The sequence below is a fragment of the Sander lucioperca genome, chromosome 18, assembly GCF_008315115.2.
Source record: "Sander lucioperca isolate FBNREF2018 chromosome 18, SLUC_FBN_1.2, whole genome shotgun sequence".
In the NCBI taxonomy this organism is placed as follows: Eukaryota; Metazoa; Chordata; class Actinopteri; order Perciformes; family Percidae; genus Sander; species Sander lucioperca.
The window spans coordinates 14,236,749-14,263,691 of record NC_050190.1 but is presented as its reverse complement, the minus strand read 5'-3'; the positions used below and the strand labels follow the sequence as shown (position 1 = coordinate 14,263,691).

At 40.6% G+C, this 26,943-nt stretch overlaps 2 protein-coding genes and 1 long non-coding RNA gene across 10 annotated transcripts in view; 2 read left to right on the top strand and 1 right to left on the bottom strand.

Annotated features, from left to right (window-relative positions):
* LOC116035872 (signal-induced proliferation-associated 1-like protein 1) overlaps nt 1–2,902 on the top strand; it is a 42,148-nt gene extending 39,246 nt beyond the window's left edge. For 3 of the 5 annotated variants that reach the window (XM_035995000.1, XM_031279226.2, XM_031279227.2), the window contains exons 20-21: nt 522–600; nt 989–2,902. In XM_035995000.1, coding sequence (XP_035850893.1) covers nt 522–600; nt 989–1,132 — 223 coding nt within the window. In that variant the 3' untranslated portion in view covers nt 1,133–2,902. The remainder of the gene's footprint in view (nt 1–521; nt 601–988) is intronic. The other 2 variants (XM_031279228.2, XR_004101472.2) reach the window with 2 other exon arrangements.
* LOC116035876 lies at nt 417–26,357 on the bottom strand. The gene is made up of 3 exons (XR_004101473.1): nt 26,346–26,357; nt 16,142–16,147; nt 417–476 (listed from the first exon to the last, which is right to left on the bottom strand). It is a non-coding gene; the product is annotated as an uncharacterized LOC116035876 (long non-coding RNA).
* LOC116035873 (regulator of G-protein signaling 6-like) overlaps nt 7,081–26,943 on the top strand; it is a 43,021-nt gene continuing 23,158 nt past the window's right edge. Inside the window, exons 1-2 of one of the 4 annotated variants that reach the window (XM_031279233.2) lie at nt 7,081–7,543; nt 10,458–10,553. In XM_031279233.2, coding sequence (XP_031135093.1) covers nt 10,470–10,553 — 84 coding nt within the window. In that variant the 5' untranslated portion in view covers nt 7,081–7,543; nt 10,458–10,469. Of the gene's footprint in view, nt 7,544–10,260; nt 10,554–26,943 lie in introns of those variants that run through there. The other 3 variants (XM_031279234.2, XM_031279229.2, XM_035995001.1) reach the window with 3 other exon arrangements.

The following is a 26,943-nucleotide window of genomic DNA, read 5'->3' as shown; positions in this document are numbered from 1 at the left end:
AAACCGCTTGGAAAAAGGCAACTTTTGACTGATGCACAGCTTTAACTATTGCTTCACTCTGTTTCAGACTACGTTTACACGTGGCCGGCTATTTTCATAAATGGACATTTAGAACCTCTATGTTTTCAGAAAAGTGTTCGTTTACATGTACCCGTGTATATATGCTGTCAATGCTGTCAAGAGCATGCCACACCTGTAGGTGGCAGTGTAACAAGAAGCTCAAGCCCACGTTAGCCAATCAGAATCCCGAAAATAGCAACAACAGCAACGACTCACTTCCTCTTTCTCTCTCTCGGCTGCCTAAACCTCCGTTTGTCTCAGTTTACATGCAAACGTGCAAACAAAGTTTTCCAAAATCTCCACTTTGGCCGGAGTTTTTAGAAATAATTGTTTTCTGTGATAAAAACGGGGTTTTCGTGTAAATGAGAGGCCAAACCGCAGGAAAATATCTGCGTCTTCCTTTCGTGTAAACGGGGCTTTACTGTTCATTCCAGCAATGTCCTGGTTGTCCTTTTTCACAGAGAGATTCCGGCCTGCCTGATGGGGAAGGTCAGCCAGCTAGAGTCAATGGTGAAGGCACTACAGGAGGACTTGAAGAAGGTGAGTCATCTTTCAATAAGAGTGAGATCTCTTAAAAGAACAAACACACAGACTTAGACTGACAATGTGAAATATTTAATTTAATTGTTGTCAAAAAATCATTTAAATGGCGCTTTAACATCCAGTAAGTATCATGCAGCTATTAGGCTATAGACAACTGTACTCAAGATCAAAGACTTTTTCTTATAATGGTGTTTTCCAGACAAGGTTTTCTGTAATAAAGCTGTATGGAACTGGGAAGCTTTGAATAACTGGAATCATGTTCTTGCAAATTTTAACTTAAGCCCTATTGATGAAATGAAATCACATTAAAAGGGAAACCAGCAAGTCTGTTGTTGAACCTCAAACCTAAGATCACATTGCTCACACATGTCTTTGTCGCCACCAGGAGAAGGATGCCAAGGCATCACTGCAGGCTCAGATCCAGAGCCTGCGAGAGGACAACCAGCGTCTCCTGGAGGAGTCCTACAGCGCCTCAGCCAAGCTCAAGAAGTTCACAGAGTGGGTCTTTAACACCATCGACATGAACTGATGCACATAGATGTAGTCTGCTCTACATTAGGAGTTTGACCATTACTCAAGCTGATCTGAAACTTGGTTGTTCAGTGCTGCACACACAACAAACTCACAACATGAACTGTTTCTCTCTGGCTTTTACAAACCAGTGCCAACATGAATTTACATCCGTCTTTAGCCTTGCGGATCTGTGGTATAATCACCATGAAAGATTTTTGGGAGAACAGGGGAATAGAAGAACTGTGCGTCAGTTTTAAACAGCATGCACTCCTTTCCTTAGAATTTCACAAATATGATGCTTTGTGTCCGATCTAATAGATTGTTGGTATCCTTGCATGTCAGAGACAGCAAGATGTTGAAACTAACCTAAAGGGATTTAAAGTTACTGTCCCTATTTAGCTCCCCAGCTAACCTAATTACAAGCGAACAGATTTCCAATTAAAAAGCTCCAACACAATTTTAAATGTGTTCCTGCAAGAGTTTGTTCCACATTCCTCTGCTAGAGGTTTACACTTTCTAAGAATTAAGCCTGTTGTAAATTACTTGCTGTTCAATTTTACCAATTTAGTGATAAGACTGATTATTTTTTTATTACTAACCAAAAGAAAAGAACTATAGGAGGTGATGGGAGATGTTGGCCCCCATAAGAAACTATGCTTTTTCGGTAGCAGTGTGGGTAGATAGACACAGACAGACAGACAGACCCTCTGCATAGCACATATCTGTAAACACTGTAAGGTCAAGTCTGTAATGCCTGTGTAATTATATCAAATGTTTAACATCTAGAGGGTTTAAAGCAAGTACAAGTTGCACAGGACCACTGGTCAGCTGATGAAAAGAATATATTGTAAAATCACACAACAATATGGGTTCCATAAAGAGAGAGAGTGTGACAGTTCAGTGTCACTTATTCAGATTATTGTAAATATATTTGACGTTAACATTTATTTTCTCACCTCTGCCCTTGATATGACGTGTGAAGAGTATTTATGACAAAGATGATGGTCAAGAAAAGAAAAACAGCCATATACGGTTAGAGATCTGCATGTACTTATGATGGTCAGTCTCCTATAATATATAAAATATATATACTTTAACTCCAAACTGAGTTTAACAGAAAAAGCTAACTTTTGATCCAAAATACTAATTCTTATATTTTTTGAAAGTCCTTATGCAGTGGATTGATTGACAGTGCCACCTAGTGTTGACAACATGCCCTCCGTTCATAGCATGCTAAAAGGCCTCGATCTGATCCTCAATTCTCTCAATAGATTAAATCGGTACTGCTCAATATGATTACATAGTAAGATATTGTGTAAATCCTGAAATTCCAGCTAGAGCCAGAGTTCTCTGTAGTGTGTAAATCTGCTTGTAAGCCCGACCTCAATTTGGTCTGTAGTAGACCAAACAAAGACCTTATTTAAGCCTTATAAATGTTTCCTTTTGTATTCAGATACTGTGCAACTGTATATAAGGAGAATTTGATATGCATCAGAATTTGCACCTTCATTTTTTTTTTTGTATTGATTCTTTTTTATGTATTTCTGCTTTACTGGCTAGGATATAGTGGAGAGTGAAAGGAACAATATGGAAGATAAACAGGGGAGGCATAAGACAGGGCAAAGGCCATGAGCCGGACTCAGATGAATGAGTCCCAGGCCCCTAGCACAGCAGATCACCCCTGCACCTTCATTCTTAACATGTGTGACAGCATGTGATTCTGTTTCCATTGAGCTGTGATGTGTAAAAATGTTTATATCTATTAAAAATATTTTGTTGAATTACACCTTGTCTCACATTGTGGTCTTTTAGCGTAGCATATAATGTGATTTAGACAACATTAGTATCAATATACAGGTTTCCTAAAAACAGGAAAAGTCATTTAACTGCTAGAGCCAACTGAGGTGGCTTCCAGAGTAAATGGATACCCGTCAGTGACCTGGCAGGAGGTGGTTGCCTGCTGTTGTATTGTGACTAACAGAGAGCTGCTGTTTTTTACTTGGGCATGATTACACAAGGCTGTTGCCCTGACACTGATGGGCCTCGATCAGACAGGGTGATGGATGAGGATAGGGCTGCAACTAACAATAATTTTCATTGTCGATTAATATGTTGATTATTTTCTCGATTAATCGATTAGTTGTTTGGTCAAATGATGAAAAATGTTGATCAGTGTTTTTCCAAAGCCCGTCCTCGTCCTCTTCTTTCTTTGTCAAAGATTATGCAGTTTACTGTCACAGAGAAGTGAAGAAACTACCGAAAATATTCACATTTAAGAAGCTGCAATCAGAGAATTTTACTTTTTCATAAAAAATGACAAACTGATTGATCGGTTATCAAAATAATTGGCGATTAATTTAAAAGTTGACAACTAATCGATTAATCATTCATCTTTCCATCCCTAGATGAGGATAACCTGAGAGACACCAATATGAAGACATGGACGATTATGGATCCAAGAAATGACTGGAATGTGATGTCTTGCTATACTGCTGCAAAGCTGTTTTTAGACATTTAGTTAATTAGTTTAAAGGATAGGTTTTTTAGTATGTCTCTTAAAATACGGTAATACTCACATGACCATGTAGCCTACATTGATAGAGGTGTTGGTAGCTAATTGTTCCTACTGTCCATGAAGGGGTCAATTTCTGATGTGATTCCAATGGAAGAGATGTAGCACAATTCTGCAGTCACAGTTCTTCGCAAAACGGTGTTAAGGTGAAGCTAATATAATGAGCTGCATTGGAGGGAGAGTTAATAAGTAACGTTAGCGTGTCAGACATTCTAGCAGCTCTGTAAGGCTGTACTTTGAGCTACAAGGTAACGTCAACATGCTTACAGTGACAATGCTAACATAAGATGTTTTATTGTAACAGATAACGTTAGTGTTTGGTTTTACTCATAGACAGTATATAAGAGGTTTTACTAGGTTCACCATCTTAGTTTAGCATTATGCTAACTTTTGCTTGTAAGCACTAAACAAAGTTGTGATGAGCTGTTGAATAAACTAAGGTTTTACATTTTGAATTGAATGGCTAATTATGTATCCTAGGGGCCTGGAATATAAATATAATTATGTAGCAAGTTTTATGGCAATCATCCAACAGTTAATGAGATTATTCAGCTGACCGACCAGCATTGCTAACGTTATCCCTAGAGTCATGCAGCATGGTTAAAAAGAGGGAATTTCTAGACTATCCTTGGAAGATACCAACATTCTTTGTTACCAACATGTTTTGTCAAACTCGGACTCATAGAAACATGTAAAAGTAGACTGCTCAACGCAACTTTATTCATATAATATTAGCATATTGTTTACAAACATGTACACCAAAGTGCTTTACATTGCAAATTGAAACACAAATTAAAATATATATATATATTTGCAAGACTAAAGTTTACAATAAAATAACATGTTTAACATCAATAAATACATTTTACATTTTACATCAATACATTTTTAAATTTAAAACCCAGATTAAAAATGTCCTTTTTACCAACAAAAAAAAATACCAAGAGAGATTGCCATTCTAATATTTTTGCCATTTTACTCTCATTTTACTTTTGCTGTTTTGCTGAAGCCTTATTACCTTTGGCTGAACTTCGGAACACATCTGGCACAGAACGAGGACTGTGGACAGTCTTCCATCTCCTAAATTACATTGAAAATGCATCAGGAGAGGATTTCTGCACGGTCAGTATGGACATAAGAAAGAATTACAATGACCAATATCCTTTTCAACATACATACTGTATAGGCATGTGGATATTGTTGTAAGACATACTTGAACAATTGTGAACCTATCTTTTAAATAAGTTCTTTCTACAATGAATGTCTCCATATGTCATGTTCTCTGGCAGTGGTGTGGCTGTGAACGGTCTGCTCAATAATTTAGCATTAATGCAGATTATAACAGGGCTGGCCCCCTTAAAGCAGATTAGAGAACTCCCTGTCTGTCTGTCTATCTGTCTGTCTGTCTGCCTGCCTGCCTGTCTGTTACCTTGTTAATGATGGCACTCCATAATGCCAGAGCAGCTCATGGGACAGGAAGATATGCTGATTGGTCACTGCAGTGTGGTTCATGTGCGTGGCTAATTGTAATCAGAGGGGATGGGTGATATGTCATATTGCTATATGGTTAGTGCTGTGGAGATAGGAAACTACTAATATGGTAGACATACAGAGAAGTATACATATAGTTGTGATAGCAGAGCTCTATTTATATGGGGGATATAATATACTAGGAGTGGGAATCAACAGAGGCCTCACGATACGATATCATCACGATACAATATCACAATACTTGTGACGATACGATATTAGTGCGATTTTAAACATATTGCAATATTCTGCGATATATTGCAATGTATTACCTTTTTTCCAACTTCAAATATTTCCCAATTTCAAATTATGTTCCCAAAAGGAAACTTTGTCAACATCTGTTTTATCTAAAAAGATAAAATTCTCTGTTTGTTTATCTCACTTCAGTTTTATTGCTGCAAAATGGGCACAAACTGACCAACACGTATGGGGTGATGGCGCAGTGGATATGACACCTACCTTTGGTGTGGGAGACCTGGGTTGGATTCCCACTGCGATACCTCAACCAATGTGTCCCTGAGCAAGACACTTAACCCCTGACATATATAGCAATTGTAAGTCGCTTTGGATAAAAGTGTCAGCTAAATGACATGTAATGTAATGTAATAATAACAGATCAATACTTGGTGGTATTGATACAGTATTGCCACGGAAAATATCACGATACTATGCTGTATCGATTTTTTTCCCCCACTCCTAAAATATACCTGCTCCTTTCCTGCTGAAAAGTATTAGAGAAATGTGTGGTGTAAACACAGTGGGCCGACGAATGGTTTCGCACTTTAATAGACATGCGGGTGTGTGACCTCAGTTTCCCTTGGTTACCACATTTACTAAGAACAGCAGTTTTGAGTAAAATTTCCTAACTTGTTCTGCTTTGGACTGAAGAAAATTGGTCTTTTCTTCAGTTTAGCTTGATAAAAATCTGTTCATTCAGGATCTTTTCTTTCTGTGTAAGGAATATTCGAAACACCTCAAATATTTTCAAAAGGAATGAAGAGGGAGCTTAAGAGAGCCTTTGCTTAGATAACAGCACATTGCTAAAAGAGAGAAGAACACATGGTGGAGAAAAGCAAGCAAGATAGTTCTCTGATAACTGGTGAACTGGTTCTGTCAACACAAACATCTGTATGTGTGTGTCTGTGTGTGTTCACTCTGCATGCATGCATTCACAAATTGGCCATGCCATTTATTTCTGGAGTATCTTCCTTGGGGGCTTTTGGGATCTCATTTATTGCAGGGAAAAAAAGTTTCATTCGTTCGGGTTTGCCATTTAAGCTTGACTGATTCCAGAGTTTCCATGAAGAGAGAGGGAAGGAGGAGAACATAGACATGCAAAAGGGGGAACGCTGGAGACTGAAATAGAGATTCTGTTTGCCATCCTCAGGAACAAAAATGGAATTTATAGTAATGTGAGGATATAAAAACATTCAGAAATACAAATATAAGTTGTGGAAATGTGTCTAACTTGAGATCATGCCCTGCTTAAGAAAACAAGCCTCACACACATAAGCTTTAAATGGAAATTGAAAAGCGTTATCTCTGAGTTGGCTTGCTCAAAGAGTCTGGAATATATATTTATAGCCTGCGTGTTTGTGTGCTCAGTAACAGTTTCTTGTTTTTATATTAGCATTTCAATATCCTCCTAATGAAATGTTTTTTATTTTCAGCATCAGTGGGCGCTACTGCAGTGTGCATCTCCCTGTCCTCCTTTCCTCTACACTGTGTATCCAGTGTGCGTGCTCTCTCTCTCTCTCCTTTTCTCTCTCTCTCTCTCTCTCTCTCTCTCTCTCTCTCTCTCTCTCTCTCTCTCTCACACACACACACACACACACACACATCGTCTGGCTTTCTCCTCCCTCTCTTTTCCCCTTCATATTCTGTAATTCCTTTATCCCTCCCCCCTTTTCCAACTTGATCTGCCTCTCTCATCTCCCAACATATCTCTCTCTCTCTCTCGCTCTCTCTCTCTCTCACACACACACACACACACACACACACACAAACTTGCTTCGAGCACATGCAGACATAGGGAGAGGGGGGATGAACGAGGTGTACACATGTGAGGATTTCCTAAACTGCCGGGGCAAGGCAGGACTGGTGAAGAGAGAAGCAGAGGAGGAGGAATAGAGGAATACTGCAGTGACCAGCCAGCTTCTCTCTCTCTCACTCTCTTTCTCGCTGCTTCACTGCTTTCATCACCCTGTCTTCTTCATCCCCTTCTCTCCCCCTCTGCCAATTATACCATGAACCTGCCTGCTGCTTGTTGCTAAGGGGGAGCCAACCGGGGGAGCAGAGTGGACCAGGCATTATTTTGTTTCTAAGGTAATGAATGCTTCATTAATGGCAACTATCAGGTGTCACAGATGTTGCATTGCACTAGGCTGCTCGCCTGCTGAGATTGAACACAGCTTTGGGACTCACAATCACAATATGGCTCTGCGTGTATCTGGAGCATGTTTTTGTTCTGTGTGTGAACTCGCTGGCAGTGTGTTTCAGTTGACGGAGCGTCTATTGGCTTGTTTATTTGAGCTATTGCAGGGGGTTCTGCCCTGTGAATATGTGTTTGTGTGCGGTGTTCTTTTGTGTTTGTCTCCTCATAAATTGGTGTTTGCTCGGATGTGAGGTTGTGCATGTGTAGAGATGCACACATGCATTGTACATGACGGCATGTTGGTGCTCTCTGGCTGTCTTTTAGCAACTGTCTATATTGCATCCATTTCACTTTGACGCAAGCTTTCAATTAACATCTTGGACATGCCTCTCTGTGGAGTTTGATTTGCATGCTTGAGCAGCTCAATTGGGAGGAAGTTCTCTAGAATTACAGCTTACTGTCCACAAGGGACCTATTGGCTCGCTATTGTTTTCTTTAAGCAGGTGCTATGCAATCCATAGTGCCTGCCATTCAATACGGCCCTTGAGGCGGATGCAAAGATTAGCTGTCTAATATGCTCAGACTCTAAAAAGAGCACAGACGTGTTAGCCAATGGGGAGTGCTGTACTCCGCACTTCTGGTGGCAATAACAAACAGTAAGGCGAGAGCGGATGATTACTTATTCACTCATGCGCATCACCATGCTCTGTGGTGTAATAGATTAAAGTGTTCAACTATGGTGACAAAGCCACCGTACATGTCTGCTGTTGTGCAAGCCGGTGGTATGCTGAATTTGAACTATTTCAATTTTCCCCTCTCTCCGCCAGAGCCATTATCTGCAGTTGTTCAGACTTGTAACATTGCACGGCTACAATTACATAATTCAACTACTCCAAATCCCTTGCTAGCGGCTGGCCCTTGGCAAGATGCAGTGTTACTAATTTAGTTAATGTATGAAGGTTTCATATTGTGCCCGCTTATGTGTGCCTGTCATGAAGTGCTTTCTTTATCCTCTGTGCTGTCTCCCATCAATAGCTCATCATAGTTCTTTTTTAAAACACAAATACAGTGAATAGTGAGCTATGTAATTATTTTTTCTCCTGGCAGCTTTATTCTCTCACACTTTGTGTTTTTAGAAGTACCAGAAATTATGAATGTGTCAAACTGTGTAATCCACCCCCTCACCCCTCGTTCCTCAGCATGATTAAAGGACTAATAAATGGTTTAACCCATTTAAGGCACACAGAAGCCTTCAATGCCAAAGGGTAGAGGAGACTGAGGGGGCTCGTTGAAGCCCAATCGTTTGAGTAGTTTATGGAAATCCTTAGTTAAGCAGAATGAATTCTCCTGAGAGATTAAGGGAGGGAGGGAGGGAGGGAGACAGCCAAGAGAAAGTGATGGGGACTGTGTAGGGGTTGTAAATAAATCCCTTAACAGCAGCTCTCAAAGCATGAAGCCTGGGGGGAAAAGGGGGGGGGGAGTGCAGGCAGATCAGAGGTAACCATTATGATTACAGGCAGCTAATGGAGTCAATACTTACTAACGCTTAGCATAAAAACAACAAAAAACTTAGTGGCACACATCAACCACAGTTAAACTATCAGCATCACCTCAGTGAGGGTTCATTCATTATGAACATCAGTTTTTATGTGAAGAAAGATGACTCATCTCCTCACAGCCACATTGACTAGGTGTTGTAGGCACACATCTGTGCTGTATACATAATTATTATTGCCATCCTGACTCCCCTGAGCTGATACACTGTACCGCAGTGGTTACCAACCTGTGTTCATTAGGGCCCGAGCACTGACAGTCGGTCAGTGAAGGCCCTATTGAAATCGATAGGATTATTATTATTATTAATTAATTAATTAGAAAATTTGCACACGCATCAGAACCGGTGAACATTTTTATATTTTATGGGTCCTTCTTGGGTGTAACAAAATTACTCAATAGCGCCCCCTACAAAATTTCAAAGAAGTAGCGCTTGCAGTACATTTGACCTAGATGTATGAAATTTGGTAGGCATATTTATTATGGCCAGACCTCCTGGAGCCATCCTTTTCACCCAACAGAAAGTCAGCCATATTTAATTTACTGTGCCTTTTTAACAATTGGAGGCTTTTTGTTGATTTTATTTGATTTGTAATTGGATGTTATTTGACACTATTACATAAAGTGGACACTGTTGCAATAATGTTTTTATCCAAATAGACTGTCAATGTGGTCAAGTTTGCATTTAAACTACCACTATATGGAGTGGCACATGTTTCAACCATTTATCCAGTTAAGTTTAGCTATTTAAAGTAGCATAAATATATCCATACTTTTATCTATATTTCTACTGTGTATCTATTTCAACCATTTATTACTTTTACTAACTGTTTAGACCTCTGTTCATGCTAACACATGTTCACTCTCAATTCACTCAAGTGTTTGGAGATTACAGCTAACTTAAAATGTGGATATATTTTCTTTCGCTAAAAAAATCATAAAAATTATATGAGCAACTCTACTATCTTTCATGGTAACTGCAGAAGTGCCCTCTGCAGTCGCCTGTTTGAAAATCACTGCTGTATTGTACTGTATGCTCGAGATTTGACTTTGCAGCTTAGTTAATAGTCTGCTTACATCAGCCTACCTGAGCTCTCTTATCTGTCCCTACTGCGACAGGCGTCTCCTTTCCGAGACAGCAGCACCCATTTTGGCAGCTGAATGTCATGACAATAAATGTTGGAGGAATTTTGGTTCCCGGTGGAAATAGAAATTCCGACTGATGTTTATCGTTAGTCAGAATATTGTGTTCTTCCATCGTCCAGGGGATGCTGGGTGCTGTATTCATGTTTTCATCTGTTTCTTCGACAGGACTGAGTGAAAATGGCGGAGGGGTCCAGAGACCAGGGAGGTGTGGGCACCACTGATCCAGAGGAGGACTCCCCCAACATGATCGTCTACAGAAAAGTAAGGCTTACTCTATGTGTGTGTGCTACATGTCTGGCCTATATGAAGGGAGAATAATTCACTGCAGGCAATGACCCATAGACAGGCTCCTGACAGCCCACTGGTCCGTATTAGTGTGTACCTACCACACTCAGTTGTCAGGATGCCATCCTGAAACGAGCTCTCTTAGTCCTTTAGGACCTTCTTCTTACCACTGTACTGTACCACCACTAGTCTGGCAAACTTCAGCTCTCCAATGTTTTAATAAGTTCTCAATCCCATCGGTCAGGGTTTGGGCAGTGAAAGGTCCTTTTAGTGTCAAGAGTAACTACCTCGTGCCCATGGTGCCTCACTTTCAATAGCTGCAGTTTGATTGGAAAGGATGAGCAGTATCGGTGGCTAATTACGTGGATGTTCGGCTGGGAGGAAGTAGCTGGTTTTCCAGGGCCGAGATTGGGAACGCCCAATGAAGGGATGGTTATTCCTCCTCAACTGACGAATAGCTCATTATTTCTCTGCCAGTACTCTGACAGCCCACTTAAAAAAAAACCTTCTTATGATCAGACTTAAACCACAGGATCCACCACTACCCCCTGAGCCTGCTGTCTTGATTAGGGCAAAAAAGTGTTCTATGAGCAGGCCGCAGTTGACAAATCCTGTCCCACTGTCCCAAATCTGTTGTTTCATCCTGCTCCTAATGATTTTTCGTTTATATAGAGGTAAACAGATTAGTGAAGGGATGGGCAAGACAGGATGTGAAATAATTGTTGAAAGCTGCTGTGTCAGTGGTAAAATGTCTCTTTTAGGTGTGTTGTTAACTTTGGGTCACTGCGGAGTTTCAGGCTTGGGGACAATTTGAAGAATTTCCTGCACACCTCAATTTTTGTAATAAACACCTTCGGTCTGCAGCTGTAATAAACACCTTCTCTACTTCTAATAATGATGCTACTGAGAATGTGTGCTTCGAACGAGTGTCACACATCAGCAGTTTGCAATTTAAAAGATAGTGGAAGTGCATTGCCAGCAAAAAAAAATCACTTTTCTATTGTGAAGACCTGTTAGGTAGCAGTGGGCATTTCCAGTGAAGTATCTGCCAGGAATCCAGCTATGATATTCATTAATCAAATAAGAATTATGACCGTTATGAGACAAAAGCCCGGATTTCATAGCAGGTGTCACATTTCTGTCAAAAATATTTGTGTACTGCATGTGTGTCTGTTTTGTGTGCATATTGTACATAGTAATGCATTCATTGTTTATTCAGTTTTGTCATTATCCTCCATTGTAGTCTAAGAAGCTGTCACTCTGCAGAGAGAATATACTGTAGTTGCATGTAAAACTGGGTATATTAATATATTTCACAGCAGAACTTCATTATGTAACACTACACATGCCTGGAGGCAACACATTTAAAAGGCTAGACTTTGCTTGTCAGGATGCTGCCTGAGGAGATATCCATCATTTCATGTTTTAGTCATACCCAGTGACAACAGACAGATGACTCTGAGAGTGACAGGATGTTTTCCGCCCCTTCCTGCTTTGAAAATGTGAATGTTTTTTTGTGATCAAATGTTTATTGTATTTTTAGGCACAACATATACATTGTATATGGATGAATGCAATGACCAAACAAGCAGAAACAGCAAGAAAAAATAAAAAATGGGGTAGGGGTGGCTGCTGAGGTTAAAGCATTTAAATCTATAGATTATCAAGGGGGGCTATGATAACCGTCCATGCCTTTATTGTCTTAGAGCGTGCTCTATTTATCTTAGCTGTTGTATATTCCAAATTTGCTATTGTACTAAAGGCCAGAAACCAGTAAGACTGCAAAGAGAGACTCGGGGTGTACCACATTTGTAAAATTTTATTTTTTTGCAGCTGTAAAGCCTGCAAACAACAACGTACGTTGATTAAGAGTAAGGGATGTATTGTCATTTAGAAGACAGAGAGCTGGATTTGACAACACATTTCCAAAAAAAAATAATAAAAGGAGCAATACGAGGGCCATCCCAAAACATATGTAAAAATGCGATTTTCGACTTGAAGCTTTTATGGAAGAAAGCTGAGGATGCAAAGTAACATGGTTAAGCAAAAGCATTTTTCACATACAAAGAAATAATAATTTGAGACCCAATATTTGTCTTAGTATTAGTGCTGTCAGTTAAACGCGTTATTAACGGCGTTAACGCAAACCCATTTTAATGGCTTACATTTTTTTATCGCGAGATTAACGTTCTTTTTGGCCTAGCAAACTTTGTAGTTTTTTTTCACATGCTGTTGCAGCAACTAGTAACGTTAGAAAAACTACAACTCCACACCGGATCTAGCTAGACCGGAAACAAAACAACAGGCACACCGCACACACTTGTTTGGGCTTGCGAGCCGGCCAAAGAGTAGTAGGCTAATGTTACGTTTTGAGTGGATGGCGAGTGCGAGACGGCAAAATGGATGCCAATAAGATTCTGAATGGAAAGTTTACTTTTAAAAAGTTGCCAAATTGTTCCATTGACAAGACCAAAGTGATCTGTGTGTTTTGTCGTTGTGAACTGAGCTATCATCGCAGCACGTCCAGTCTGAAATACCACTTGATGGCCAAGCACACAGCTGATGCCAATTCTCCCCCCCCTCGTCAAAGCCAGGCGACAAAAGCACAAAGCAAGCCGATACACTTTTCCATGTTGATAAGAGCATTAAAATGAGAAAAAAATAACGGGACAAAAAGAAATCTAGGGACATTTAGAATAGATAAAAATGTGTGATTAATTGCGAGTTAACTATGACATTAATGCGATTAATTGCGATTAAATATTTTAATTGTTTGACAGCACTACTTAGTATATGATCTTAATGACCTTTAATTGAATTGGTATAGTTTATTATATTTTACTTCAGTGCCACTCACTAGCTGAAGATGTCAAAGAGGCCAAACGATAGAAAGGTGCTGGGTCTTTGAGGGGAGAGCGCTCACAGCCTCTGGACTCTGTGGGTGGTCAGGCTGGCACAGTGTGAGGCATTGCTTGCAGAGAGGCAGATGGCCACCAATATGCTCAGCCTCCTAGGAAAACACTGGCAGCTTTATCCCAAAGGCCCCCTGTCATATAGAAGACATCAGCACCTTACGGCAAGGAGCAAAGGGCTAGTGTAGTCTGAGTCAAGAGATAAAAATATTTTAAAGTGTGGGCGGCACCTTTGTGAAATGTATGGCGAGTATGGGTTAAAATACCTTACTTATATGGCAATATCTGTTGCAACACTGAAGTTAACTGTGTAGGCAGTTAGATAAAGGTGAATGTGATGTATTTAGCCATTAGAGAGGCTGAGTGCCCGGGAGGGGAGGAGGTTGTCTTTGTCCATGAAGTGTAGGTGCTGCAGTACTATCTTGCTCTGTCTCTCTTTTCCCATGAAAAGAGAAAGTGAAGCAAAACAATCCAATAACTGCGGGACGTCTTATTGCCTCAAGAACTTTTTGTCTCACAGAAGTAGGTTGCACATATAGTGTAAATGCACGCACACAGAGGAACTAAAACACAAGCTTAATGCCGCTTTAATGCACATTACCCCATTCCGGTTGTTGTGTTTTTCCTTGCAATGTTTGGCATGCTTAGCAGACAGAATATGGCAGGATAGAGGAACAGGATTGCCACCAAGAGACACACAAAAAAAACTCAAACCATTATGAGAAGCAGTACTGTGCTGGGAAATGCAATTAAGCTGAGGAGAGAGTCCACTTCAGTGTGTGTTTGTGTGTGTGTGTGTGTGTGTGTGTGTGTGTGTGTGTCCTCCCCTTTTTCCCCCTCTGACTTGGGGGGCCAAGACAGTTATTTGTCGCCAACGGACCAAAGCACTATTCAGGTCATTAAATGTTTGATTGGATAATTCTTGGCGATCAACTCATACCTGAAAGCGGGTATTAAAGCCATTGTATCTTATCCAGAGGAGTTTTAGGAGCCATTAGTGGGTAAATATTAGTAATTAGCCATGCCATGAAGTTCAAACTACTACTTGGTACCAGTTGACAATTAAAACTGATATGTTCTAGCTTAATACACTACACTGCAAGGTAAGGTAAGGTAAATCGGAACAGAAAATCCACATTATAGCCACTGTCTTACTAAGTATAGGATTTATTGCCATTACATTTTGTACAGATATTCATAGTCTGCTGACTTTAGTGATTCTCTGATGGTGGCAGGCGTCTTTTTTTCTCCTTACATTTCAGGTGATATATTCGGTTTGGGTGGCTGTAAGGCAAGTTTTGTTGGCGGTCTTCCCCTTAAAAAACGCATTAGAGAAAAAATACATAGATTTTTGACTTGATCTTAAAGCAGCCATATTATGCTCATTTTCAGGTTCATAATTGTATTTTAAGGTTGTACCAGAATAGGTTTACATGGTTTAATTTTCAAAAAACACCATATTTTTGTTGTACTGCAGTGCTCTCTCTCACTGCTGCAGATGCTCTTTTCAGCTGGTCTCTGTTTTAGCTACAGAGTGAGACCTCTTTTCTTCTTCTTCTTCTGTACTATCTTTGATTACACTTGCACATGCACAGTAGCTCAGATGTAGATCATGTCAGCTAGCTAGCTCCATAGACAGTAAAAGAAAGGCTGTTTCTACAACTTCGGTCAGTTACAAGGCAGGATTAGCTAGGAGACTTCTAAATGAGGGCGCACATGGAAGTGGTTCTTTTGTAGATTATGGTGAACTTGTGTGTGTTGTAGCAGTGCTTTGCTATTGAGAACGAGGTAGCATGCTAGCGTTAGCATGCTAGCATTAGCATTAGCATGCTAACGCTACGAGCTAATGGTTGCGGTTAGCCTGCTCGTTTCGGCTTGTGACGTCACAAGCCGTGCCAATTTTGAACAGCTCACCCAGAGACTGAAGGCAGGACACATTCAGAAACCGTATCTCACTCTAAACAGCATGGATGGATTTTTTTCAAAGTTTGAATGTGTGTGGAAGCACCAGAGACACAACATAACACCCCAAATCCCAGAAAAAGTGATTTTTTCATAATATGGGCACTTTAATGGTAAATAGCTGGATTTATATAGGATTTTTATCAAAAGCATTTAAGAATTTGCCTTTCATTCACCCATTCACACACACACTCACACACCAATAGCAGCAAGCTACCATGCAAGGTCTGAACATGAGGATCGATTTGGTGTTCAGTCATTGTCTTGCCCAGGGACACATTAGATGCTAGATCCTACCCACCGAACGACAACACAAGCATACTGCACAGGTGTTAACACACAGACGGTTATTTGAACTTATAAGGTATAACCCTTATAAGTAACGAGATGTAACCCTAACCCTGCCTTTTAACCTAACCTTAACCATTCATAGCTAACGTTAGCTAGCTGCTAACTTCAGTGTTGACGCTTGCAGAGTATGCCAGATTTGTTAGGTGATCTAGCATCTACCCAAGGACACTCTGACAGGAGGAGCTGGGGATTGAACCACCAATCCTGTGATTACGCTCTATCTCTTGAGCCACAGCCGCACTATCTTTTATTTTGTAGCGTCCTCAGGATGGCTTGCTGGCTAACTCTGCATCGAGCGTTGTATTTATTGCCAATTCTCAAATGCTAGCATGCCAACACGCTAAACTACAACGGCGTTGGAAAATGTTACCAGCTAAACATTAGCATGTTGTAACATTGTTATTATGAGCATGTTAGCATGCTGATATTAGCATTTAGTTCAAAGCACGGCTATGGCTCAGTACCACCTCACAGAGCTGCTCGTCTTGTTTTTTTTTTTACTACCTTTCCTTCGTTCTTTTTCTTCCTCCACCATTTCCTTTGTTCAGCCTTTCTTCTGCTTCTTGCTAATTAATAATTGAACCTCATTTCAAGCTTTCCATCTTTGGAAAAAATATCTGGTCCTCTGAGACATAAAAGCTCCCCATACATTTCTTCATATCCAGCTCATGTTTTATCATTCTTGGTATTTTTATCCATGTATGTGCTTCTTAATGTTAAGAAAGGAGGACTTAAGGGAAAAAAAAACAAAGTATATAAAGAAAAGAGGGCTTTTAATGCCTTAATAAAACACAGTTTCTAAGGCAGTTGGACAGATCTTTGAATTTGCATGAACATTACAGTGCTGTGATACAAGATAGCAGGAGCTATGGAGAGACTAACACAAGTTATCACACCTGTGTCATTCCTTCAGACTGGATAGATGTTACATCTAACATAGGGTGAGGGATGGGAGAAGAAGAAATTACTGTCAATACCAACCTTAACCTCCCACATCGTCCACATCAGTGACAACTGGATGGGTTTAGTGTGATTTAGAGACAGGACACAGAGGGAGTTCCCTCTACTCCTACAGTGTGGATGATATGCACATACTGGAAATATGCATATAATTACAGAAGGAGAGAAGGACAAGTGGCAGGAGAAGATGAAATTACTGTAAAGCATCTATTGGCCTACCACAGCAGGGACTGACAGATGGTTGGGTTTGAAGAGGACTGAATCTCTCTCGTTCTGCTGGTCAGAAGGAAGCTTGCCTGTTTGTCTCTGTGCTTCCGCCCCATGAGTCACACTCTCTTCTCTCTCTGAAGTGCCCCTGAGGCCCATAGAAGGTATATCTCTCCTCTCTTTAGACTAACCTCCATCCGAGGTGTCTATGGGCCACTACACGCTGTTCCTGTGTGCACTTAAGATAACACAGTCCAGCTAAACGCTCTGGATATCACTTCTGCAGCTGTAGGGACGAGGTCTCCCTGTGCTTTATCATGCATGACCGTTTTAACACCGTCTCCACTTGCACCCCGGCCGCCTTTATCTGACTCTCTGGTATGGGCTGAACTATCAGGGTCACGCTGAAGCCTAGTGTGCATGTATGCTAAGTGCCAGTGTGGGTTGCTTTCCTAGTCAGGTCAATAAGATAACACAACAGTAACAGTGTAAAGCTCCATCTCTTATATAACCAACTCCTGTTAGTTTAATGTGTTGGCCAATCTCTTCTTTCCAGTTGAGCAGAAGGACCAACACATGAAAATCCTGGAAGCCCACTGAAAAACAAATCATAATTGGATAATAATTCAGTGTTTTGGCAGGCTTCGCACTGTGTGTGCGCAATGTTGACAGGATTATTCACCTCATCCATAGAGAATGACTGTGACTGAAATAAAAGGCTTTTCTCCAGTGAGGAAAGTCCTTCCCGTGCCGGTGCCTCTCCTGTTCTCCCTCCCTGTTCGCACATTGCTGACAGTGTGCTCTTAAAGGAGCACATTTAATAAGGCAGCCAGTGTTTCTGTGCTTCGTATTTGGACTGAAGTGTAAAGCTGCACATGCAAGAAAAGGGTGATGTTAATAGGGATCTTGGTGGTTGGCACCACTGTGTCCCGCTTGTAAATGGCCTCCAAACCCCCCTGGAGCCTCCGACTTATCACATGCTGAAAAGGCTGCTTTGAAATCGCACTAGGGATGGAGTCCGCTTTTAATGCCTCCCACTGTACTCTTAAAAACCTCAGCATCTCTGCAGGACAGGGAGCTCACTGCGTTCCTACATAGCAGATTAAATGAAAATACTATAAATGTGGACACAATTATAGAAGTTGACTTGAAGAGAATATCCACATCGACAAACAAAGTTTCCATTCACTGTGTTCAAGTTGATGTGTAATAGCGTCAGCGAGGAAACTGTTGCCCATTTAAACTGTTGTTAAAGATCGATGCTAATAAAGATTAAACTCTTGTGTCGTCATGCACAATAAATACTAATGGATCATTGGAACCGGCTCTGACATTAGTGTGTTAAAAGCTGCTGGTCCTCTGTGCCTTGTGGTGACACTCTGACAGTCTGACAGCAGTGACTAGCTGGGCAAACTGTAGCCCTGCGGTAGTGCTGACACACTGAATTAGTAAAAAATAGGATGTAAAAAGAGAACAAGCTATTACAGTCCCACGTGGTTTTGTCACACTTTAAATAGATGCATTCACAGTAACAGAGACAATAATTATAAACCTATATTGCACTTATTTTACAAAGTTGCTGCCAAAGAGGGAATCAATACAAGAAGAGTAAAGCCATTAAAACAAAGATAACGATAGGAAGCATTAAATAAAAGTTGAAAAAGATAGTAATAAGAAAGAAGAAGAAAGTAATAGTAAAGGCCCTCTCAATTCAAAGAAAAAAACAAATTTCATAAGTGTAGCCTGAGGACTTAAGGTTGAACTCAAAGTCAGCAATGGAGGTGGCCAGACTGAGCAACCCTTGGTCGAGAATGATTTTGGATGAAATGGAAATGGACATGGAGAAAACAATAGAACCACTGACACATGTGTGACCCTGACCAATGAAATCTGCTGAGTAGATTCTATTTAAAAAAGTAGGATTAAAGGGTAAGAACCGTTTTTTTCCAACCTGGACTATGTTTTTGTGTCTAAGTGACTGATGGGAACAGCAGTCTTTGAAATTGGTCCAGTTGCAGTTGGCAGCAACGAAACAAGCTACAATGTTTGTTAATAGGGCAATTGTCCAGCTTGTATTTACCTTCACAAAAGTGCTCGTTTTGCCACTGACAGGCTCAGATTAATATTCGAAGTGTCTGACAACATTATGGAAAGGATTTCTAAGGAGGTCGAACTTTCTGTTGAAGAGTAAGAGCCTTATTTTAAACGTAAAAACATCCACGAAATTGCATTCGCTAAACCCACCAGACTCCATGTAAATAAACAGTAATTTTAGCATTGTAAAATACACTTCATTCGAAGTTGACAAAAACAAAATAAAACTATGAAATGCCGTTATGGGTCGTCTTTCCAGTTTTCCAACCATCACAACTCTAGTTTTGGTTGAAATAAACACATAGTTTACCGATTTACATGTGAAAATAGGTTGGCTCTATACACGCTAAAAGTATTGCTTTTTTAAATTGAGTCTGGTGGGTTTAGCACTAGCGACTTCAGAGCTGTTTCTGGTTAAACAGAAAGGTCTCAACGAGGTTTGAAAGGTCTATCTCTGAAGGGATCCTTTCCATAATGTTGTCAGACACTTAGAATATCAATCTGAGCCTGTCAGTGGCAAAACGAACACTTCTGTGAAGGTAAATGCAAACTTACATTGTAGCTTGTTTCGCCGCTACCGACTGCAGCGATCTTGCTTAATACTGGACCAATGTCAAAGATTGTTCTTCCCATCAGACACTTAGACACAAAAACATAGGAAAATAGGGTCCAGGTTTAAAAAAAAAACGGTAGTTACCCTTTAAGCCCATGATGCAGTCAATTAAAATGACATCATCAACTGGGCTAAATACAGCCGTACAGCTTCAAATTGTATAGCAGGACTGTATAGCAAAACAAAAAGGATAAATACTTTCCAGTACTCAATACATGAATACATTTTAAAACTTCTCTGGGAACATTATGAAAAAAATAAATATCAAAATATATTTTGGAGGACAGAAGGTTTATATTTATTTATACAGGAGGTTTACTTTGTAATTGTATTAAGCTTTTCTGTCCTCTTCTTTTTTTACGACCAGTGTTGCGTCATTAAGCCATGGAGATGGATTAACTTTGTGAACTGATCTAGTTTTCAAGGGTGCAGTAGCATCCAAGGCTGATGGGCACAGGTCATTAAAGTGGCTAACCAAATCATTTGTGCGTGCAGAACAAGCCGTACGTCTGCTTTGACTCAATTCGGCTGATGAAAATTGAATAGTTGATTGAGCATTAAGGATGCCGGAGCAGATGGTTCATTTGTACTGGAAAGTAACAACTTTAAAGGAGCATTAAAAAGAAATACTTGTATGATCAGAGATAACGATTCTCAGTATAGAGTTCTCACATTTAGTGAAAACTAAGTGACAATTGTTCAGATACATGCTTGCATCTTACTACTCAAAATCTGACCCTGCCTCTGGAATCCGCTCTGCTCTTCCTCTTTTACAACTCCATCCTCTTCATGCTTCAATTTTAGCTGCAACTTCAACTCCCAACTTGTTCAAACCTCTGGGGATCTTGTCAAGAAATGCTCCTCTCCTTGTCCCATTTTCACTCTGACTACACTGCTAATCAAAGAAAAGGCAAGTTTTGTCTCTGCTGACAGTTTCTTTTTGTTGGTGGTAAATTTTATCCCTGAGTTGGCAGACCAGACGGTGATGAGAATGTCCTCAATATTACATTACATGTCATTTAGCTGACGCTTTTATCCAAAGCAACTTACAATTGCTATATATGTCAGAGGCCGCACGCCTCTGGAGCAACTATGGGGACACACTGGTTGATGTATCACAGTGGGAATTGAGCCCAGATCTCCCACACCAAAGGCATGTGTCATATCCACTGCGCCATCGCCACCCAATACAACACCAACGTGCTGAATACAGCTGATCAAGTATGGTTCTTTGATTAAAAAAAAAAAAAAAAAGCTGTGTGACTTGCGCGATTACAAGATATTTCATATTTTAATCTTCGAAAGCCTCATTAGACCACTCTCTCTCTACTCAGAAAATAAAAGTTCTAGAAAATGAAAAATAACAGAAGAATCTTGTCTCACTCATTCACACGTTATTCAAATGGCTTTTAATTACCTCTGACAAAGACAAAGAGCACAATACAGCAGAGTACAGCTTGTCACAGAATGAAGACTGTGAATGAAATTCGCTGATTAACAACCTTTTAAATGTACGGTAATCACAGCGCCATCTGCCAACACCGCCATTTGTATTGTTTACAGACACATCTGATAGGATAGAGTTCCACTTAAAATAGAAGGTCTGACTCAGATAAGCGGGAGACAGACAGAGAGGGACAAAGTGTCATCTGTGCACTGTTGAACCACAGGTAATGATGGAGTGTCTGTTGCTGGAGTGGTGTGACTCCCTGTAATTGTCTCTGGGTTGAGGCTGTAGCAGGGATGAGTCACCCATGCCCCAAATGTTAATCACCATGGCCAGCTAGTCTGACTAAACACCATACCTGGGGTGACAGAGCTTTCACCATTGCAGCCCCCTCCCTCTGGAACTCCCTACCCATACACATCTGTGACTGTACTGACCTGGACACATTCAAAACACTAATCAAAACACACCTCTTCAGATTAGCTTTTCACATGCATGTCTTACATTTCTCACTTGATAGTTACTGGTTTTATTGTTTTTAAATTGCTTTTAATATGCTTGTTTTATGTGTTGGTTTTATTGCTTATCTGTTTTTAATGTGCTATATGTGCTGGTTTTACTGTAAATTGTCTTTGAGTACCATGTAAAGCGCTATATAAATAAAATGTATTATTATTATTATTATTATTATTATTATTATTATTATTATTAAACAGGCCCTCAGAGGAGAGGCCAGACCATTTGGCCTCACTCCATGGACCTGCTCCTCCAAACCACATCCCCAACCTCAGTTCAGTTCGGACCACACTGACTCTGTAACTTTGCCTCTTGGGATTTCTTGATTAAGTTAACTCCCCAACCTCTAGAAATTATTTGGATAAATGACTGAAATGTCCTTGTGTGTTTATCTTTTTTAGTCACTGCTGCAGTCATAAGGGTCTAACCGACCCATTTGTGTTATCCTCTGGTGCGCAGGGAGATCTCATACTAAATCTGTGACACTAGGGAGGCTGGACTATTTGACATAATGTGAGTGAGTTAGATAATCAGTGGCAGATTTTCCTCTTTCTTCTTCCTCAGCTTGAAAATAATAGAAAGGTCCTTGTGGGAGACCTTGCTTTGTGCCGACTCCCATTTTCATTTCAATTGCTCTGTCAATAACTCATACGTCAGAGGCCAAATCCATAACAAAGCTGTGATTACTTTCATCAAACTGAGTGAGAGGAACACCTCAGTGAATGCCGAACCTGGACTCAGGTTTTTCACATTGGCTTGATGAAGGTTGAACCTGCATTTATATTTTGCACAAAGGGCAAGCTCTACTAGCAATTTACATGGGGTTTGTTTTGCCTGAATACAGTATGTTCAAATTTCACACAAGAGAGTCTTCTAAACCAAGTATCGTTTAACTTCCACCAGAGCCTTATTTATTTAGACACTCCAATACACCCAGCTTTGAATTTAACACCGCTGCTTGAAATGGAAATTTGTCTGCGTTAACGGAAATGACAGTAGGAAGGGCGCGCTGGAGCTTTTTAAGCTAATAATCATCAGAATCGTTTGGGCTCAAGCCACAGAAAGAGAGAGGCAGTGACAATGCTGCAGTAGGGTGCAGGGCTCTACAGTGCAACCGTTTCACTCGCATTTGCAACTAAAAATAGATGTGTGCTAACTGTAAAATGTTTTTAGGAGCACATATGCGGCGGTTCTACATTGATATATTGAATTACACCCTGCATGAGACCCCCTTTGAACTTTTAGGGAGGAACCATTACCTCCTTGGTTACTGCCTCAAATTCTATGCTTGGCACACTTTTAGTTATGACTTATTAAACTATACTTTGTCACGAAATACAGTTGTAGCAAATAGCAAATGTTTGTTTTTGAAACTACCTACAGATTTGAAAATTCCGTTGGCTAATTACAGGGCCTAACATTAACCCAAATGATGGAAATAAATAATAACTGAACTTGTAACAGTTTTGTTGCAAAGCACAATATTATGGTGAAATTAGATATTGTGTTTGTTGAGTTAAAACCAAATTATTGTTGTATAAGCCTAGCAAGCATCATAGCAAAAAGGCTAACAAACATAAGCGTTATACCCACCAATTATCATTCTTGCCAAATAATGATGTTAGCTAAACTATGATCTTCGTCTTCTACTGATCTAAAGTATGACATTCAATGAAAAGGTGAAATAAAAACGTTTTGCACGTCCGGGATCCATTAATTATAAATGCACTTGCATTACAAGGAAGAAGGCAGGACGTTGGCAGATGCTAAATCTTTATATGAAAACAGGTCACAACCTTTTTGCAATCGATGTCTAGGGCTTTGTAGAGTTTGGTCAACAGTGTCCTGCCTTCCAAAAACAGACATCTAGATTTTAGTGGACAATTTGCAAACTTCACTGCTGTGGTGAGACAGCTAATCATCCAATATTTTTCCCTTCGCTCTTTTTTTTTTTTTTTGTTTAGGAATTTTTTAGTTCTTCTTTCTGTATGATATTTGATCCATATGTTATGTTAGGAATATCACAAGCCCTAATCTGAGAAGTGCTTTTAGCAGTTGCAGTTGTGGAGGAAATAACTAGACAATTCTGATGTGCAAAGTCCCAAAGCAGATGTGGCTGAGCAGATTGCCTTCACAAACCCTTGCTAAATTACAGCCAGCTGTCACGCACAGATAGCATACAACCAGGAATGAAATCAGAATAGGATACTTCTCTTCACTTTTAAATATGTTGAGAGGATATTAGATCACAAAGCATGGCCAGTCCCTTTCTAGGAAGCTTATTCAATAATTCAAGTGGGTGTGCTAGTAAGGTTGCAAATTCTAGCTTTGCTGACATAATAGATGGTTAATTTTTGACTCCCCTGAGGTAGAAGAATAAAAGATTTATGAGCAAATTTGGTCACTGCCTGGCAATGCATTAGCTAGCACTGAAGGTGGTCTGTTGACATTACAGATAATCAATCAGCATTGAGTAAGGATTTGATGCCATAAAACATACTTTATTGCTTTCGCTTTCCTATTGGTTCTATCATTCAGTCAGTCAATTAGCTTTTAAGGTAATGCAGCTCTGTAACATATCCTCTTATAAAACACAGGCCATTGCTGCTGACATGTCCTCTGCTGGTCCCTATTAGGAAGAGGAGTCATCCCCGCAGGGACTAATGGCAGCAAAGTACATTACAGGTGTGTGGCGCAGCCTGCTGCCCTGTGGCATTGTGAAATGAGATTTTCCCTCCATATGTCAGCCCAGCCGCCCAAATTTCATTACCTGTACCTGCGAGTTGGAAGTAACAAGACTTTATTGCCAGCATTCGAAATCTGTCACCCAGCAAGAACAGAGTTGTTTTCATAGCGCCTCACCAGACTTGAAATGATGCTCCAGGAAAAATATCCTGATTCTGCACTGTGTCACACACACAGAACTGCTGGTGAATGTGCCGCTCGCTGTCTGACAGCAGCCTCAACTTGTGTGAGTTTCTAAAGATCTGCGCTGGTCCAGAGGCACATATTCCCCCTGCGCTCCACCATGCCTCCTCTCTCTTTCATAACAGCCCTTTTCACTTAGTCCCTCTGTTGTCACAGGAACAATCCTTACCCCTAAAAGCCTGTCAGCATTCCCTCACTCACAGCGGAAAACCAACACAGGTAATAAGGACATCAGGTCTGCAGTTACAGCAGTGTGTGAGTGACAGTTGTACCGCAGTGGAAAGGAGGTGGTCGGAGGGAATGAGCTTAATGGTACACAGCAGAGCTATAAAAATCCTCTCTTATACCAGGAGTCATGACAGGAAATCCATGCATCTTGGAAGGTCATGGGCCTCTCTTACCCACTGATTGATGTCACTGATGATGCATGTGAGCATAGGAGCTTACTAGGAACAGAGAAACAGTATAATATTGAGCTGAGGTATGAAATGTGTAGATGATAGAAACATACCGCCTCCAGCAGAGATAGAGAGGGAGAGAGAGAGAGAGGGAGAGAGAGAGAGAGAGAGCGAGAGAGAGAGAGAGAGAGAATAAGGAGCAGATAGCGTTATAAAATGATGACATGAAAAAGAAAAAAACATTACTTTAAATCAAAGCTTGGCTAAGCTGATGAAGATGTGATGCATCATTTGGCTGTGAAGTACCTCTACATGCTACACACTATACATGCACACATTAGCCATTCAACAGTTCACTAATGACAGGCTAAAGAACCATCTGCATGTGTTGTAATGGATGGAGCTGAGTGCAGATGGGAGAGGCCGGACCTGCCCACCACTTGCATTTCACTGTTACCAGATCTACATTTTGTCATCTCAAATAAGCGCCTTGGATGCTGGCTGCATGTCTTTTGTGGTTGTTATCAAAAATTATGCATCAACGCTTCAATAGAAGGACATTGATTCAAGTACAAGAGGAGAGACTAGTTTTGACTATGTTGCCAACTACTACAAATGAAGTAGAATTTGGTGTAAATAATGAAAGGAAGGAGATATGTTGATATGTCGACTTCTAAAGCCCAGATCTCGCCTCTCCTCTGAGATGACTCAACTCTGCGATGGCGATTTGTCTCCTGTGTCTCCGACATCAAGAACAGGCTTGTGGGCCCAGTGAGGGAAACCTAGGTTTGATGACACCTCCTCTCCTCTCTCCCCTCTCTCTCTATCTGTAAACCATTTACCACCAGGCTTTAAGGAACGGGACTGGCAGGAGTGGCACGTCAGAGGGCGATGCCAACATCAAAGATAGACAGATGGTCCTCAGGTTTTACCACCTCAAACCAATCACCTGCAGATATTATTACACGATTAGCCGGTGCTGTGTCCCAGATATGAAGCCAGAATGAGGATGTATCGATCGAGAAAGTGGAAAAGATTTAAACTGAACTCAAATTCAGTATCACCGGTGTGTAAGAGTAGCTTCCATGAGCCACTGAGCTCCAAAATTGGCAGCAGCAGAGAGAATTGTGCCCAGTCTCAGGCCCCCCCATAGTGGCTCTAAGCAGCGAGCATCTTCATCCACATCCTCAGAATAGCACCATGTTATCCAGTGCCACTCACCCAACACTGTCACCCTATTGTCGATTTCCACTTTTACATTTTAGCAGCTTACCTCTGTCTTGCATAACAGTGAACACGCTGTGACTTAGAGGCGAGACTTTTTTTTGTCCCATGACTGAGAGACTAGGGAGAAAAAAAAGCTGATAAATGATAGAAAACCCTCTCTGGAAAGAACTACTTTGAAACTGACAAGCAGGCAGATAGCAGCAGATGCTTTTTGCCCGGTACAATCTGTTCACTTTCTCCACACCACGCTCTTGCATCCCACCTCTCCCTCTCTGTTGTTTTTTCATTTCTCCACACGCAAATAGCTTTCCTTTGCTTTTCTCCCCTAATTACAGACCAGTGGCTGTAAGGATACTGAACCTTATTAGGATCCGAACTTCAGTCCCTTGAGTCCCACAGGCACTCAAAATGCAGGTGGCGTGAGAGGTGTTGTAGAATGTAGAGTGAAAGTTACCATCCTGCATTTAAATTGCTGTTCGTAAATTATCTCAAAGGTAAATCTTGCAGAGGACTGAACTGCAGGTAATGTGATTCTCTCTCTCTGGAGCAAATGACCTTTTGTGGCTTGTCAAAGCTGCCGTTCATTTTTGACTGTAATAAAACCAGATCCGCACACAGCAGAGTAAAACCGGCTTATAAAAGTAGCCAGTCAGATGTGTGGCTGCTGATGCTCTTCATTTCAGACAGGGTCTCTCTTTTAAAAGTAGCCCCTGTATCTGCACAGACCACTTTGTTTTAGAGTGGGCTATCT